Source organism: Meles meles, chromosome 8, assembly GCF_922984935.1.
Source record: "Meles meles chromosome 8, mMelMel3.1 paternal haplotype, whole genome shotgun sequence".
Classification (NCBI taxonomy): Eukaryota; Metazoa; Chordata; class Mammalia; order Carnivora; family Mustelidae; genus Meles; species Meles meles.
In genome coordinates, this window is record NC_060073.1 from 109,297,200 (window position 1) to 109,311,056 (window position 13,857).

The 13,857-nt window shown below is 52.2% G+C and overlaps 1 protein-coding gene across 2 annotated transcripts in view; it reads right to left on the reverse strand.

The window, feature by feature from the left end:
- The window catches only part of ZBTB16 (zinc finger and BTB domain containing 16), a 183,534-nt gene that overhangs the window by 87,228 nt on the left and 82,449 nt on the right, over nt 1–13,857 (reverse strand). For both annotated transcript variants that reach the window (XM_046015655.1, XM_046015656.1), the window contains exon 3: nt 2,533–2,630. In XM_046015655.1, coding sequence (XP_045871611.1) covers nt 2,533–2,630 — 98 coding nt within the window. The remainder of the gene's footprint in view (nt 1–2,532; nt 2,631–13,857) is intronic.

A 13,857-nucleotide genomic window follows, 5' to 3' on the forward strand; every position in this document is an offset into this window, starting at 1 on the left:
ACTGGCTCATTCACACTCAGCCAATACTGGCCGGGGGGAGGGGGGCTCCTGGCTGCCCCCCAGGGAACCTCTGGGAGACAGTCCGCACCATTCCTACTGCAGGAGGGACCCAGCAGGAGACTAGAGCTCCCGACACGCTCCCCCAACTGCTGTCATTCATCTGACCTAGCAACTCCAGCAATGGGCCAGGCAATGTGCCGCTCATAACGGGGACAGACCCTGTCCCCACTTGCTTACAGTCTATCAGAGGAGCTAGGGAGAGGGAAATTCTATTTCCGGATTGCTGATCGTGCATCAGGCCCAGGGCTAAGGGTCGGATGTGAGCCTCACAACGTCTCTGAGAGAGTTACGAGCTCCCATCTTACAGATGAGGATACAGAAAAGCTTTCATTTCTCGCCCAAGACCACATGGTGAAGGAGGTAGGTTTCCCAATTTCTATCCCTGACTCCAAGCAGGAGTCCATAAATAACCAGAACACAAGGAGGAAAGACTGTGCTCACAGAGCTTCGGATAAAGACATACGGACACCCAGAAGAAGGCATGACGGTTCCGGGCGGGGGGGTGGAGGAGGGCATTGCGTAAGGGACCTCAGACGATCTGGCAAGACTAGGAAGGGTTATTCCAAGCAGAGGAAATGGGGTGAACAAAGCCACAGAGCTGGGAATGCAAAAGCTGTGTCCGTCTACACCAAGAACAAAGCAACAAGTAGCTGAGTCTGGCTAGAGCACTGGACTCAAGGAACGAGTAAGGAGAAAGGATGCTCCCAGGGCCAAGTTCCAGAGTGGGCAAGGGAGCTTTAACCACAGGCTGAAAAGTGCATTACCCGCATGGAAGTGTCCAGCACCACACACAGACCACACAGGGGCCTGCAGCAGGGAGCACATAAACCAAGACCCGCTCTCTGTACTTGGGGGCCAGCCAAGCTGGCTGGCAGGCGGCTCTGAAACCCCACACCGAACCCCAAACGACCTACAAAACTGAAGGGAAACAAAAAGATACAAGGTGCGTTCTATAAAAATGGAACAAAGGGAGTCCGTGAGTACCAGGCAGATGCTGGACGTAGGAGGTCTGGACTCAGGACTCCAGACAAACGTGGGGGAGGTGGGCAGGAAGAGGAAGGTGCGGGGGAACAAGCTGTGGGAGTGGGTGACCCTCCAGGGAGGAGGAGCGGAACACACAGATGTGGGGACAGATTGCACGTGCTGAGACCGCCCTCCACCTCACGGGGCACAGCGCCGGATCTGGAGGGAGAAGGATGGAAAGCAAGGAGGGATTAGGGGACTTTAGGAGGCACCACGATGGCCAGGGAGAGAGCAGCCCACGCCATGCAGAACCACACAGGCTTTGCAGCAAGACCGTGGTGGCCTGAAGCACACAAAGCACCAAATGGCGTTTGCACGACTGTCTGGGCAACGTGAGGACAGACGGCAAACCGCCTGCCAGGTAGAAGCTCCTGGAGTAAAGGGACGGGAACATGCCTCAGGGTCAGAGCTCTGGGAACTGGGGAAAAGGAAGGTGAAGCAGAGACAGGCAGCATTTACTGACCTCCACCTGTATGCCAGGGCATGCATGCGGCTGCCTGTGACACACATTCTCACATTCTGCCACCGGACTCTTGAGAAAATGGAGACGAGCTGGCTCGGCGAGACCCGTACCTCACCAAGGCAGAAAGTGGACTTTGGGGGACAGATCCGCCTGAGGTCACCCGGCATATACTACAGACGAGGTCTGAACACTGGCCTAGCCCCAAAGCCCATGCACATTCCACAGATACCAGAGGGTGAGGCGCGGGAGGCCACGTGGGACCAGGCCAGCAGAGGTCCACATGTGACCATAAGGAGATGACCCTCCCCTCTCCCCCAGAATGTGACTCCAAGGGAGAAAGGCAAGGGAGTCAGAAGGAAGGCAGTGCTGGCCCCGCAGGGAAGTCTGGAGGCCTCTACAGCTGACCCCAGGAGACCCCCGGGCTCAGAGCAGCACCATGAGACCTGGTGTACAGCCTTCCCTCCACCAAGATCACGCGGGCACCTGGATGTCAGGTGTGTCCACTTCCCCTGCCTCACGGGGCACAGCGGCTTTGCTCAAACACAGGTGACGCTCCCCACAGCCACCAGAAATGGATAAAACTAACTCACATGCCGTAACTAGGTCTGTGTCCCAACTTTTCTCTATCTATTCAGTCAAAGGCTCCTGTATAACGTGACCCCAAGAGTCAGACTCAGGAGCCCGTGAGAACTCAGCACCACGACTGTCGTGCTGGCCAAACCGTCGTCTGCTTTGGAAGGTCCACCGCACATCAGATGCCCACAAAGCCCTGGGAAACCCAAGAGGACGCGAGGAGGGGTTGGTGCAGCCGGTCACGCCATCAGGATGGGCCCTCTGCTCCGTGAACCTGGAGGGACCATCCACAGGAAGCAGTGAACCAAGGTCCTGGCCGGCAGCGGGGACACCCGTGCTCTGAGTGGGGGCGAAGGCGGGCCGGACGCAGTTGCCTGCGCTCAGATGGGCCGGTCAAGGGCAGCGTCGCCTACCTGAATGAGCCAGTAAGTGCATTCTCAGGCGCAAACTATCCAGGAACCGCTTTCCGCAGAGCTCACACCCGTACGTCTTCACGCCACTGTGCAGCTTCCTGTAGGGAGAGGAGAAGAGAGGTTGGGGCTGCTCCGGCCGTCTGGAAGGTGAGCCCACCCGCACCTGGGGGCTCGGCAGCCACCCCTCCGGCAGGTGAGCAGGAGGGAGGGGGAAGCCAGGCACGGCTGCTGCCGACGGACACTGAGGAAGACATCCCGACACGCGCAGCCAGCCTCGCGCGCCCCTCTTCCCTTGGACGCTGCCAAGGAAGAGTCTACTCCTGGGACAGGACTCTCCCTACTACGCTGTCCACGGGCACCGAGACCAAGGGAGGAAAGCCAGCTCCGGTTTCAGGCTGAGACGGAGGCAGCACGGGAGGGGTCACCGGTGCCCTGGCACTGACCCTCCGTGGAGGCCACCAGGCCTCGGCTTTCCCCGGTCCCGTCAGGCCTCACGGTGCTGCAGCCGTTCACATGTCCAGCTCTCCAACGACGCTGCCAGAATTAGGAGGCCCGCGCCCATCCCCCATCTGTCTCATAGCCCCCGCTCCCATGGCAGGGACTGGCACCTAGTAGGTTTTGAACCACTATAGGAAGGATTTGCCGGCGTTCCTGCAACATCCTGCAGATGTTCTGAGATGTTCTGAGATGTTCTGAGAGCTGCGGGGAGTCTCCAACATGCACGCCCCTCCCCGGGGGCCCAGCCTCCATCTTCCCTCTCCTTTTGGCTGGAGGCTGAACCCCAGCAGAAAGAGAGAGCGCGAGAAAAGCGGGAACGTCATTCTACAAATGTCACGTGGGGCTTTCCGAGTACGGTCACAACCTTATGTCAGTTCACGACGCTGCAATTCTGTGAGTTGGGTTTGACCCATAGGACCACCCCAGGAAGAAAGCGGTCCTGCTCACTAGTGGCCACAAGCCCAGCCCACGGCAGTGCCCTCATCCCAACTCCGACCCGGCCCTTTCCCACCCAGCGGTGGAGCCGGGTCGGGTCGGGGAAGCGGGCAGGCTAGTGGAGAGCCGGGCGCTGGGAAGAAGGTCTGTGCGCGGCAGGCCGCCGAGGCTCGGAGCTGCTGGCTGCTGTGTGGGCCATCTGGCCAGGAAGGCTGATTTTCTTCCCACCCACACTCCTGTTCTCAGGCCCTTACTTGCCGCGGCCGGATCCAGGATCCACCTCCACCCCCGTCTCTGTGCCTTGCCCTGAGGAACGGGGCAGGCCACGGCAGCCAGAGGCAGGAGCTGATGGAGGCAGAACAGGGAGGAGAGCCCACGAGGCTCTCTTAGAGCAACCACCTCTAGCAATCAGACGGTGATGGGTCGAGACCACAGTAGAAGGCTGGAGGGCGGCTGGTAGGGACAATGACAAAACCCGGGTGTGGAGAGGAGGTACTCTCTATGCAGGCCAACGGAGCCCAGGTCACCAGGAAGACACCGAGCCCCCCGTGGCCACCACCTTACACATCCCATAATGGCAACCCAGTGGTAAATCGGAACCATGCGAGCCCCCAGGTGAGCCTCTCGAGTGCCACAGTCCGTGGGCCACCGTGGCCTGAGGGCTGCATGCCGTGTCCACACGCCCCGTCCCTTTCACGGAACTCTTTCTCCATCACGCTGTTTTGTTTGCTCGCTTTCCCTTTACCTCCTTGCCAAAGGCAACAAGTAATTTCTCAATCTCACACACACACACACACACGCCCGCATCCCCAACACTGTAGTGCACCCCACCCCCATATTATCTCACTCCTGGCCACGGCTGATCCAACCCAGTTGAGAAATACTAACAGTACAGAACATTTCAACTGAACACACTTAACTCCAAATAGATTTCACAATTCTGGACACGGGGACATGTCCTAAGACCATCTGGGTAATCCATGCTTTGAGACATGCACCCAGGCAGCTGAGTGTGTACATGTGCATGTCCACATGAGCAGACAGCCCTCCTGTCACTTACCCAGGCATGGCGGATGTCTGCTCTGTGGAACAGCAAAGGTTCACCTCCCAAATGTTTCTGCAGGGGAACCTCTTGTACAGGATCGTGGTCGGGCATGGTGGATGGCCGTGGATGGGTTTCTACCTCATTCAAGTTCATCTTTTCTTCCCCAGTGATTTCTCAGCTTCCAGGCGAGCCCCCATCTCGGGGGGGCGACTGACAGGAGGACTGATACCCATTCAGATCTGTTTCCCCCAAAGGACGCTGGAGGGACCAGCCTTCCAGTATCAGCAGCCCCCACCAGGATAAGTATCCCCAACCACACCCTTGGACTCTCCATCTCTTCTTCCTGATGGTTCCAGATCAAGTCTCTCGAACCAGACCCTGATGAACACTTTCTGGATAGTCCCACTGCCTTCTCTCTGGATGTAAATGGATTTGCCTGGGTAAAAGTGGCTTTCCTGGCCCACTGGATCGGTGTGGTGTGAAAGGTGATACACCTTGCCCCTTACTACGGGGGTAACAGGATCCAGAGAAGAATGCCAGCCGAGCAGCCAGAAGACCCAGATCCTCAGCCTGACTTGGTCATTAACTTGTCTTATGACCTTGGACAAATTATGCTATAACAACCTTCCTGTGTTTTTTCACATATAAAGTGATGTGGGTGATTTCCAAGGTTCTGGTCCCTTATGGAACTTAAATTTCATCCAAATCCCTAGATTCCAAGGAATTCCCCTACAGGCCATGATTATTTTTTCTGAGCCATGTTCCACTGTGTGTTGTCCCGTGAAGCCGAGGCAGTCAGGCTAGGAGAGCCCAAGCAAAAATAGATACCCAATCGCAGAAACCTACTCGTTCTAAAGCCTTCAAAGCCAGATGACCAGAGTTTCCTCCTTTATTCACTTGTGGTCTATCTTTCAGTCAAAGACACTTCTGGAACCCATTGGTAGACTTTCTTTGGAACCACTCAGCTGCCACACGTGTTCCAGGCTTCAGAGACACAGATGTCCTATCTTGTCTGATCGTTGGGGTAAGGACACTGCCTTGTACTTGACCCACTAACTCATTGCCTCACACAGGTTGCAGAGGGGAGCATGGCATCCCCGTGATCCATACACAGTACGAGGACAAAGGTCCTACCCCAATGGCAGAGAGATGAGGGCAAGGCACACAAAGTGCAGGAGAGGAAAAGGGAGCACTTCACAAGTCTAGGAGTCGAGTAGAGCCCAGCACTGCTTTGCACCTGTCCTCTGTCACCATTCAGAACACCAAGGGATGGGTATGGAAAGGTGGACGCTTCCAACTCACGGGAAAAGAAGATGGCGGAGAAGAATCTGAGTGTGTTCAAGAGGTTTGGCCGCCAGCAGACTCTCCGTGGCTCAGTCTGCAGAAGGACCGGTGAGGACGCAGAATCCCAGCTGACTTCCAAGCAGAAACGCACATTTGTACGAACTCACAGTCTCTCTGTTCTGTAGGCCACAGCCCTTCACTGCCGTTCCCACGACATTACGCCACGGATTTTGATTAAAATGGAAATTCTGTCCACCTCCGTCTTCCTGGCCCCACACACATAATTTCCCAGTCTGGTCTTGTCATTCTGCGAGGTCTAACTGCTCATGGCCATCTGAGGTCACCAGCCCCCACAGCAGCACAGGAAAGGAGGGCAGCTGGGGACATCTTTGCACCTTTCTGCATACGCCCTTGGTTTTCACACTCCCTTCTCTGAGAAGCAGCAACATTGTTTAACAGCGTCTTGAAAGTAACCCAGTTCCATCATGGCCCAAGAACCCCCATTCTAGACTTCCTGGAGGAGCCATCAGGTCCTCGCCACGCACTCCTGGGGAAGGGGCTCAGGTTCTGGGCCACCGCACACCCACTCCCCTCCACCCCCAGGCCTGTGCTATCCCAGCACAGGCTCCCCTTTTGGCCCACCCACCATTAAACCCACAACGAATGTAACAGATTTTCAACTATCTCCAAAAGACATAGAAAAAATTAACCTTTAGCAGGTTTCTAGCTCTTTCCTCAAGGGAACTGAATCATTATGAGAAATTAGAACAAAGCAAATCTGAATCTTTTACAAGGAACTTGAGAGAAAGACTCATTCCTTCTCACTGGTTCTCAACCACACAACTCTCGCTAGTCAGACTGAGCTAGCAAGATACACTAAGCCGTCTCCGTGTGCTGGAAGTCTGACAGTTCATAGATTCTGTCCGCTCTGGACTAGAAACTAAATCATGGCAGAAGTCATGTTCATTTCTCCTTTTCTTCATAGGACCTTGATTTAGACGGGATTGCTCAGGGCTGCTTAAGAAATTCCTCCAGCTAACATGCGGTCCCTCCTCTCATCTTTAATGGTATTCCAAGCCCAAGAGCTTCATGGGCACCTCCAATCCAGGGCTGGACTCATGCCCTGTGGGTCCTGAAGTCCTCACAAGGAAGGCCAATGTCTCTTTCGCAGCCACACAGCAACTGAGCTTCAACCCAACACCTCATTCTCAAGATGGGCCTCCATCTCAACAGCCCAACTCGCAAACAACAGAAGAAGGAGTGGAGGCCAGGAGAGACCCAAACCATACTCTGTCCTCCTCACCCTCTGCCTCCAGACATGGCCGACCACAACAGGACTCCTTAAGAGCGTCTCCTGTAGCTACTCTCTGCAGGAAAAGCTCAGCCCTCTCCATCCCAAAGAGGGCCAAGGGGAGAACGCTGGGAGAGTCGGTTCCAGGCCCCAGATCGCCAATGTTCCATTTCTTCCCAAGTTCTTTCTCCCAGAAACAAGAGCAATCAAAGCAGACCAACGGGCAAGGAAGGTTTAGAGAGGAAATTTGGTTCCTAAAACCCCAGGGCTACGCACTCTCTCTCTCTCTCTCTCCCCCTCCCTCCCTTTCCTTCTGAGGATCTGCAAATGCCCGACCCACGAGTTTTGCTGGGCAAACCAGCACTGAGAACTAGGGTCTGTTGATGGGGCAAGTGAGTGGGAGGGAACTACCCATCTTTGAAAAATAAAGAGGGGAGTCCATCCTATAAGGGTTTTTACAAGGTTAAGCTCTTCTTGTCCTCAGCTTAACTGATCTCATGCCCAGAACCAACACTCATCTCTGGCCAGTGAGGCCCTCACAGTCCCTCCAACTCGCTCTCTCTTTAGTCTGAGCTGTCCCACATGCAGAAGCTACCCTAACACTGGGAGCTTCTGCTTTCTCATCCCACGACCATCAACTTGACCTACCCAGGGCTTCTAAGGGGTACTCAGAACAGGCAATGATGAAACAGGACATTTTGAGGGTCAGATCTGAACCAAGGTCTGAATGACCCTCTTCTCTCAAAAGTCTGCTGTCACCATGGAACCGATATTCTCCAAGATCCTCTTCTAACTGTGGGAACCCAGCCACCATCTCACCTCCTCCCGCTCCTTCCTCTCTTGAGCAGGACCTGGCACGCTGCCACATGTCCCCCGTGCGGTCATGGTTGGAGACACGTCCCTTCACAGAGCTCTGCCTGCCAACCTGCTCAGTCTCAAAAACAACAAATGATTCCTAAGCCCCGTGGTCAGAGAACCTCACCCTGGCCTTGCTCACCTCTCTAAGAAGAGACAGAACCAAGAAAGGAAAGGGCTCACATATTTCAGCAGTGGACTTACTCTTTTTTCCAAGACTCTTTAAGTTCAAAAAGCACCTTCCGTGTCCATTTACCTTTAATTCAAATGGCCAGAGGAAGGCCAAATTAGCCAATGCATTCTGGGCTCCAATTTTAAGAAGGGATGAATAAAAAGTTATAAGGCTATCAGGGATTTACACCCAAAAGCAACTTCCAGGGAGGTTTCAAGGTGTTCCCATACTCAGTCCAATCTTCTGTACTTTCTACACATGCCTTTTTACGAGGAAAGGATACTATGAACAAAGCCTGTTCTATGAGAGACCTCCACCCTGAACCAGGACATCTGGGATACTCAGGGAATGTTCCCTACGCACTAAGGGTGACATTATTCTATTCTAGTCTGAGTGGATCCTTAGCCACACCTGACATCATTCTCCTTACGTACTATCTTGGAATATCAAGGCCATGATTTAAGATAAAGCCATTTGTAAGTTCTTCCAAGCTATAAGCTCCTTGAGGAGAGGCAAGAGGTCTCTATTTCTGCCTCCAAACCCTCAGCACAGTGCAGACAACCAGAGTAGTCACATGAGAAGCTATTGCTCATGAAGCAGTCACCAACCACCCCAAGACAGAGGGCTACCTGACCACTGAAATCCAGGCCTGGAACCGCCCCGGCGTTGGTGAAGAGAAGCCTGGAACCCTCGGGGCAGAAAAGAAAGAATAGTTCTAATCTTGACTAGGGATTGGGTCACTTTCATTTTCTCAAGGCATAAGGGAAATTATCCTTTTACCCACTCTTTTTTTTTTCTTTTAATGTTGAGATTAGACAGTCATTGGATAAGCTGTGAATGCTTAGCTGGTATTACCACAAATTATCCTTGTAGCAATAGAGTTCATTGCTCCCTGACTAGTCAATATTAATAAACATTACCGAATGCTTTTACAACACAATTTATTTTTTAATATAGCTCTTTATGTATGCCATAAAGTAAATATACCAATAAAAGGCAAGGATTTCAAACAACAGAGTAAAACACAAAACCAAGAACGAACAGTGTTAGTTAACCCTTCCGTGCTGCATGATGGGGGAGACAGGACGCCCAGCGCGTGCCCCGCTCCGGAGAAGCCAGGCCCGTGGAGGTCTGGAGAACTGTGGCCGTTCAGTTGCTTTGGAGCCTTTCCAAGGGAGGAGGAGAGAACAACAGGGAAGGCATGTTTCCTCAAGAATGGAGAATCAAGGGGTGCCTGGGTGGCTCAGTGGGTTGAAGCCTCTGCCTTCGGCTCAGGTCATGATCCCAGGATCCTGGGATCGAGCCCCACATCGGGCTCTCTGCTTAGCAGGGAGCCCGCTTCCCCCTCTCTCTCTATATCCCTCTCTGCCTACTTGTGATCTCTGTCAAATTTTTTAAAAAAATTTAAAAAAAAAAAAAGAATGCCGAATCAAGGTGTAACACACAGGCTGAGATCCCGTTCTAGGGGCAGGACACCCAGTGTTCTCTCCAGTTCCACTGGTAACCATCCAGTGACCTTGGTCAAACCGCTTACCCTCTGGAGATTGCACTTTCCGCCCTCCTCAGCAACACAAGGGTTGAGCAGATGATTTCTCAAGTCCTTTCCAATCAGGTTTACGACCCTGCAAGGCTGTGGGGCTGACAGGGGCCTCTGGTCACCAGATTGTGAGCTCCTTCCTGAAGGATCCATCCCAGATTCAACCCCTCAGCCTCCATGACCGAGCAGAGCCCAGAACCCAGGAGGGGCACAGGTGCATTTTTGTTGAATGAATGAACAAACACGGGAGGGAATTCAAAAAGAAAACCGTGGAGGTTACAAAACACACACACAAAACACTTCCATCACACACACACACACACACACACACACACACACACACACACATCTATCAGTCCAAGAACAGCGGTCCCTATTGTCCAAAAGAGAAGGCCTCCATGGGGCTGTTAGAAGAAGACCATGCACCCTGCGTTGGCCTGGGAGCAAGGCCAACCTGGAGCCGACCCAGTGGAAGGAGCTGTCCCCAGCCTTGAAAATACGGGGACAATGGCACTCCCCACGGCTATAACCACAAGTACAGTGCCCCCTGATAAGGCTGCCCGGGTGAGTGCTAAAATACCGCGTCAGAAATGACAAAGGGGCACGCTAATCTCCCCGCAGCAACTGCTCTGAGAAGGGTCTTCATGGCCACTGAGCACCAGGAGCCCCGGGCTTCGGGCTGTTATGTAACGGGGCCTTTGTTTTAAAATACTGAGCTCTCGTAAGTCATTTATTTGAAATATCTCCATCAACAAATTTCACCAAGAACAAAAGTTTTTCATTTGTGTGCCAGGCTATAGGATGATCTTATCACACACAATCTCATACAGTCTCTTTCAAAAAGGTCTTAGCGTGCTTATCTGCGAAGTTCCCGGTAGCCAAATATGATTGAAATGTTCTATATATGCTCACTGGATTAAGGAGATGTTGCAAAACTGCACAAAAAACCTGGCAGGTGTAAGCAAGGTATTACAGCCTGGGCGGTTAAGATCTGAGGGAAAAGAATCAATACACACTTTTGTAGGTTTCTTTCTTTCTTTCTTTCTTTTTTTTTTAAAGAAACCAGAAAAGTTGTGCTTTTTGAAAAGGGAAGAGGAAAAATAGTAAAATGCCTTAAGATTTATAGCTTCTTCGCGCTTTTTCCAAACCCAAAATGGGGCATCATGATGCGTGCTTCCTGACGTCAGCCCAAGGAAAACAAAAATCAATCCAAAATATTCTCTCCAGATCCTAAAAGGCCCTATAAGGGAACTGAACTACGGTTATGGATGAGCACGGTTTTTGCTTTTTCTCTCTCACACCCATAAGAGGCTTTCATTTCAACTAGCACAAACAGCCAGTTTCTGGGAAAACTGCTTTCAAAAAGCTCCAGATTCCTCCTTTATCTTCCTGTGTTGCCTGGGCATGAGGAGGCAGCTTGTCGCCTGGTAATCTGGGCTCACTTTTACATGAGCTTCTCGCTTCAGCCACGAAGCTGAAATGCCGCCTTCCAATCCCGCTGCCCAGCCACGGACCCTCAGAGGCTCTGGGAAATACCTGAGGTTATCAAGGGCCTAAGAAAGTTCCTTTCAAATTAAAGCCCTCCGAAAACTTCCTTAACGGGTATTGCATCATTCTTTCTGCTTTAGCACACTGAAAATTAAATCACTTCTCTGTGAGGATTCCGAGCCGTGAGAGCCATCGTCCCCGACCTCAGTTATGAGCCCAAGACGAGAGATTGGGCAGATGAACCCGTACGGACACCAGATCCCATGGTGCAAGTCACCGTCACTATCATGAAGGAAAAGGTAAAAACACAATAGATAGCCACCTCTTCGCCAATTCTTCTTTCTTCTAGAAAAATGTATAAAAGAAATCTAGTCAATTGAGGTTTTAGAATAATAATGTATTTACAGATTGCATCTGACTTTGAAAGGGTTTGTCGAGGAAGAGAGTGCTGCCCCTCCCCCCCGTTCAGTGAATGAGGAAACTGAGGCCCAGAGAGGCACCCTCCCATGGAAGCGGGTGGAAGTCTCCAGAACGCTCACCTTGGGATCCATAGCCACAAGCCCCCTGCAGAGACACTATCCGTCTGGCCCATTACGTCCTCCCAGAGCCGCCCAGGAGCAAGCAGGAGAAGACCACCCGCAGGACAGAGACACTAGGACCATACCCAGAGTCCACAGACAGGCTGAGTCTCGAAGCAGCTTAACAACCTCCTCCAGAGAAGACCTCAGGGGAGGCACACTGCCCTCATGCCTGCCAGGCGCTCTTTCCACTCTCCTTTGAAGCAGGGACTGTGTGTGCCGGGTTCTAGAAAAGTAAGAACGCACTGGACCGGCCGTCCATCTCAGCGGCTAACAACACGTCAGTAGTACTCGGCGTTACCGCACCTGACTGGTTTCCTTGACAGCGCTTAACCCAACCTACAGGCATGGCCTTGGTTTTTCTACCAGTGCTCTTCACCTGTTGTAGCCTGCAGGCCCCCTGCAGCCTCGGGGTCTGGCACTGTGCCTGGGACAGAACAGGCATTCGCCACACTCGTTTTCAAGCAACACCTTAACTGAGATGTCCACATACCACTAAAGTCACCCTTAAATATACCATTCGGTGGTTTCTAGTATTTTCAGAGAGCTGTACGACCACCCCCGTGACCTACCTCCAGAATACTGCCATCCCCTCACAGAGAAACCCCGCACCTACTAGCAGTCATTCCCACTCCCCTCACCCCCCAGTCTCTGGGGACCCCTAATCTATTATCTGCCTCTCCTGAACATTTCCTATAAATGGAATCCTACAGTCTGTGTGGCCTTTAAAGTTTGGCTTCTTTCATTCCCCTAATGTTTTCAGGATTCATCCATATGGAAGCAGGTGTCCCTACTTCCTTTTCATTGCAACATAATATTCCATTGTATGGATATACCGCCTTCCATGTATCCACTCATCAGTCAACAGACATGCCTTCTGCCAGGTGGCTACTACGAACATTTGCTTCAGGTTTTATCTTGCAACAAGGTGGCAGGTCTGTAAGAGCTCCTGGAACAAGAGCCGCTGTCATGGCTTTCTGTAGGGCTTGTCATAAGGGCAGAGGACATAAAGCTCACTTCTCCAGGACACAGGCTTAGGACTGGAACTTCTGGGTCATCTGGCCCCTTCACATTCAACCTCTTGACGGCCCGGCTGTCTTCGAAGGCAGCCGCACTATCTTACACCCCCATCGGCAATGTATGAGGGTTCCGACTTCTCAGTACATTTTTGGACTCAATGAATAAATATGAATGAAGATTCCTTCTGCTGTAGAAGCCAGCAGAGAGAAGGGGAAACTTTTCCAAGGCTCCTCTGGTAAACTAGCATCTCTGTCTACAGACATGACACGCCACACTTGTGTTTAACAGGAATCCCAAAGAAGGCTATTTATATATAGTTCGTTCCAGAGAGAGAACCGAATGAAAAATTAAGACAAGAAAAGGAAAAACCCAGACAGCTCCACGCGGGTGCTGCCTTCTGCCTTCGCGTGTCATTTCAACCCCTACCCTCCACCCCATGCTCAGGCTCAAAAATTTCGTACTGCACACTCCTTCAACAGATTTAAGTGGAAAAAGACGAGCAGGATCCCAGCTCAGTGGCCATGGATGCTAGTTGGCCAGCACGGAGGGGAGATTTCATTGAGAGCCCAGCTGTCTGTGATGGGAAGCTTGAAAATATAGTTAATAATACTTAAAACAAACACACACACACACACACACACACACACACACACTCAAGAGAGAGGCCCACGGCACTGGAAACCACTGGAAGTCTGGGCAAGCCTGGAAGCCAGCAACAAGGGCCAGATTTTCCCTTTCTCAGCTCGTTCGAGGCGGGAGAGAGGGAGTCGCAGAGCAGGCTTCAGGGAGGTGTGTGAAGGGTTCCCCAAACTTCCCTGTGCCCCCTTCTCTTTCTTTGTAAAAGAAGGCAGCCGTAGTCCCTTCTGCACAGACTCCTCGCCAAGAACAAACAAACAAAGCCTGGGACGAAGCAAGGCCCCTTGCAAGCTGCAGGTAATTAAAACGGCCTGTAAATGCCCCAGCAGAAAGCACTTCAAAGAGACAGTAATTCCAGCAATGGCCAGTCAAGACTGGTGGTGTAAAAATTATGAGTTTTCCCAACAGGGAGCTTTGTGTGAAAAGGACAGGGGTTGGTGGCAAAGGGAGGGTGAGCCACACAGAGGCGGCTTACAACTGGCGTCC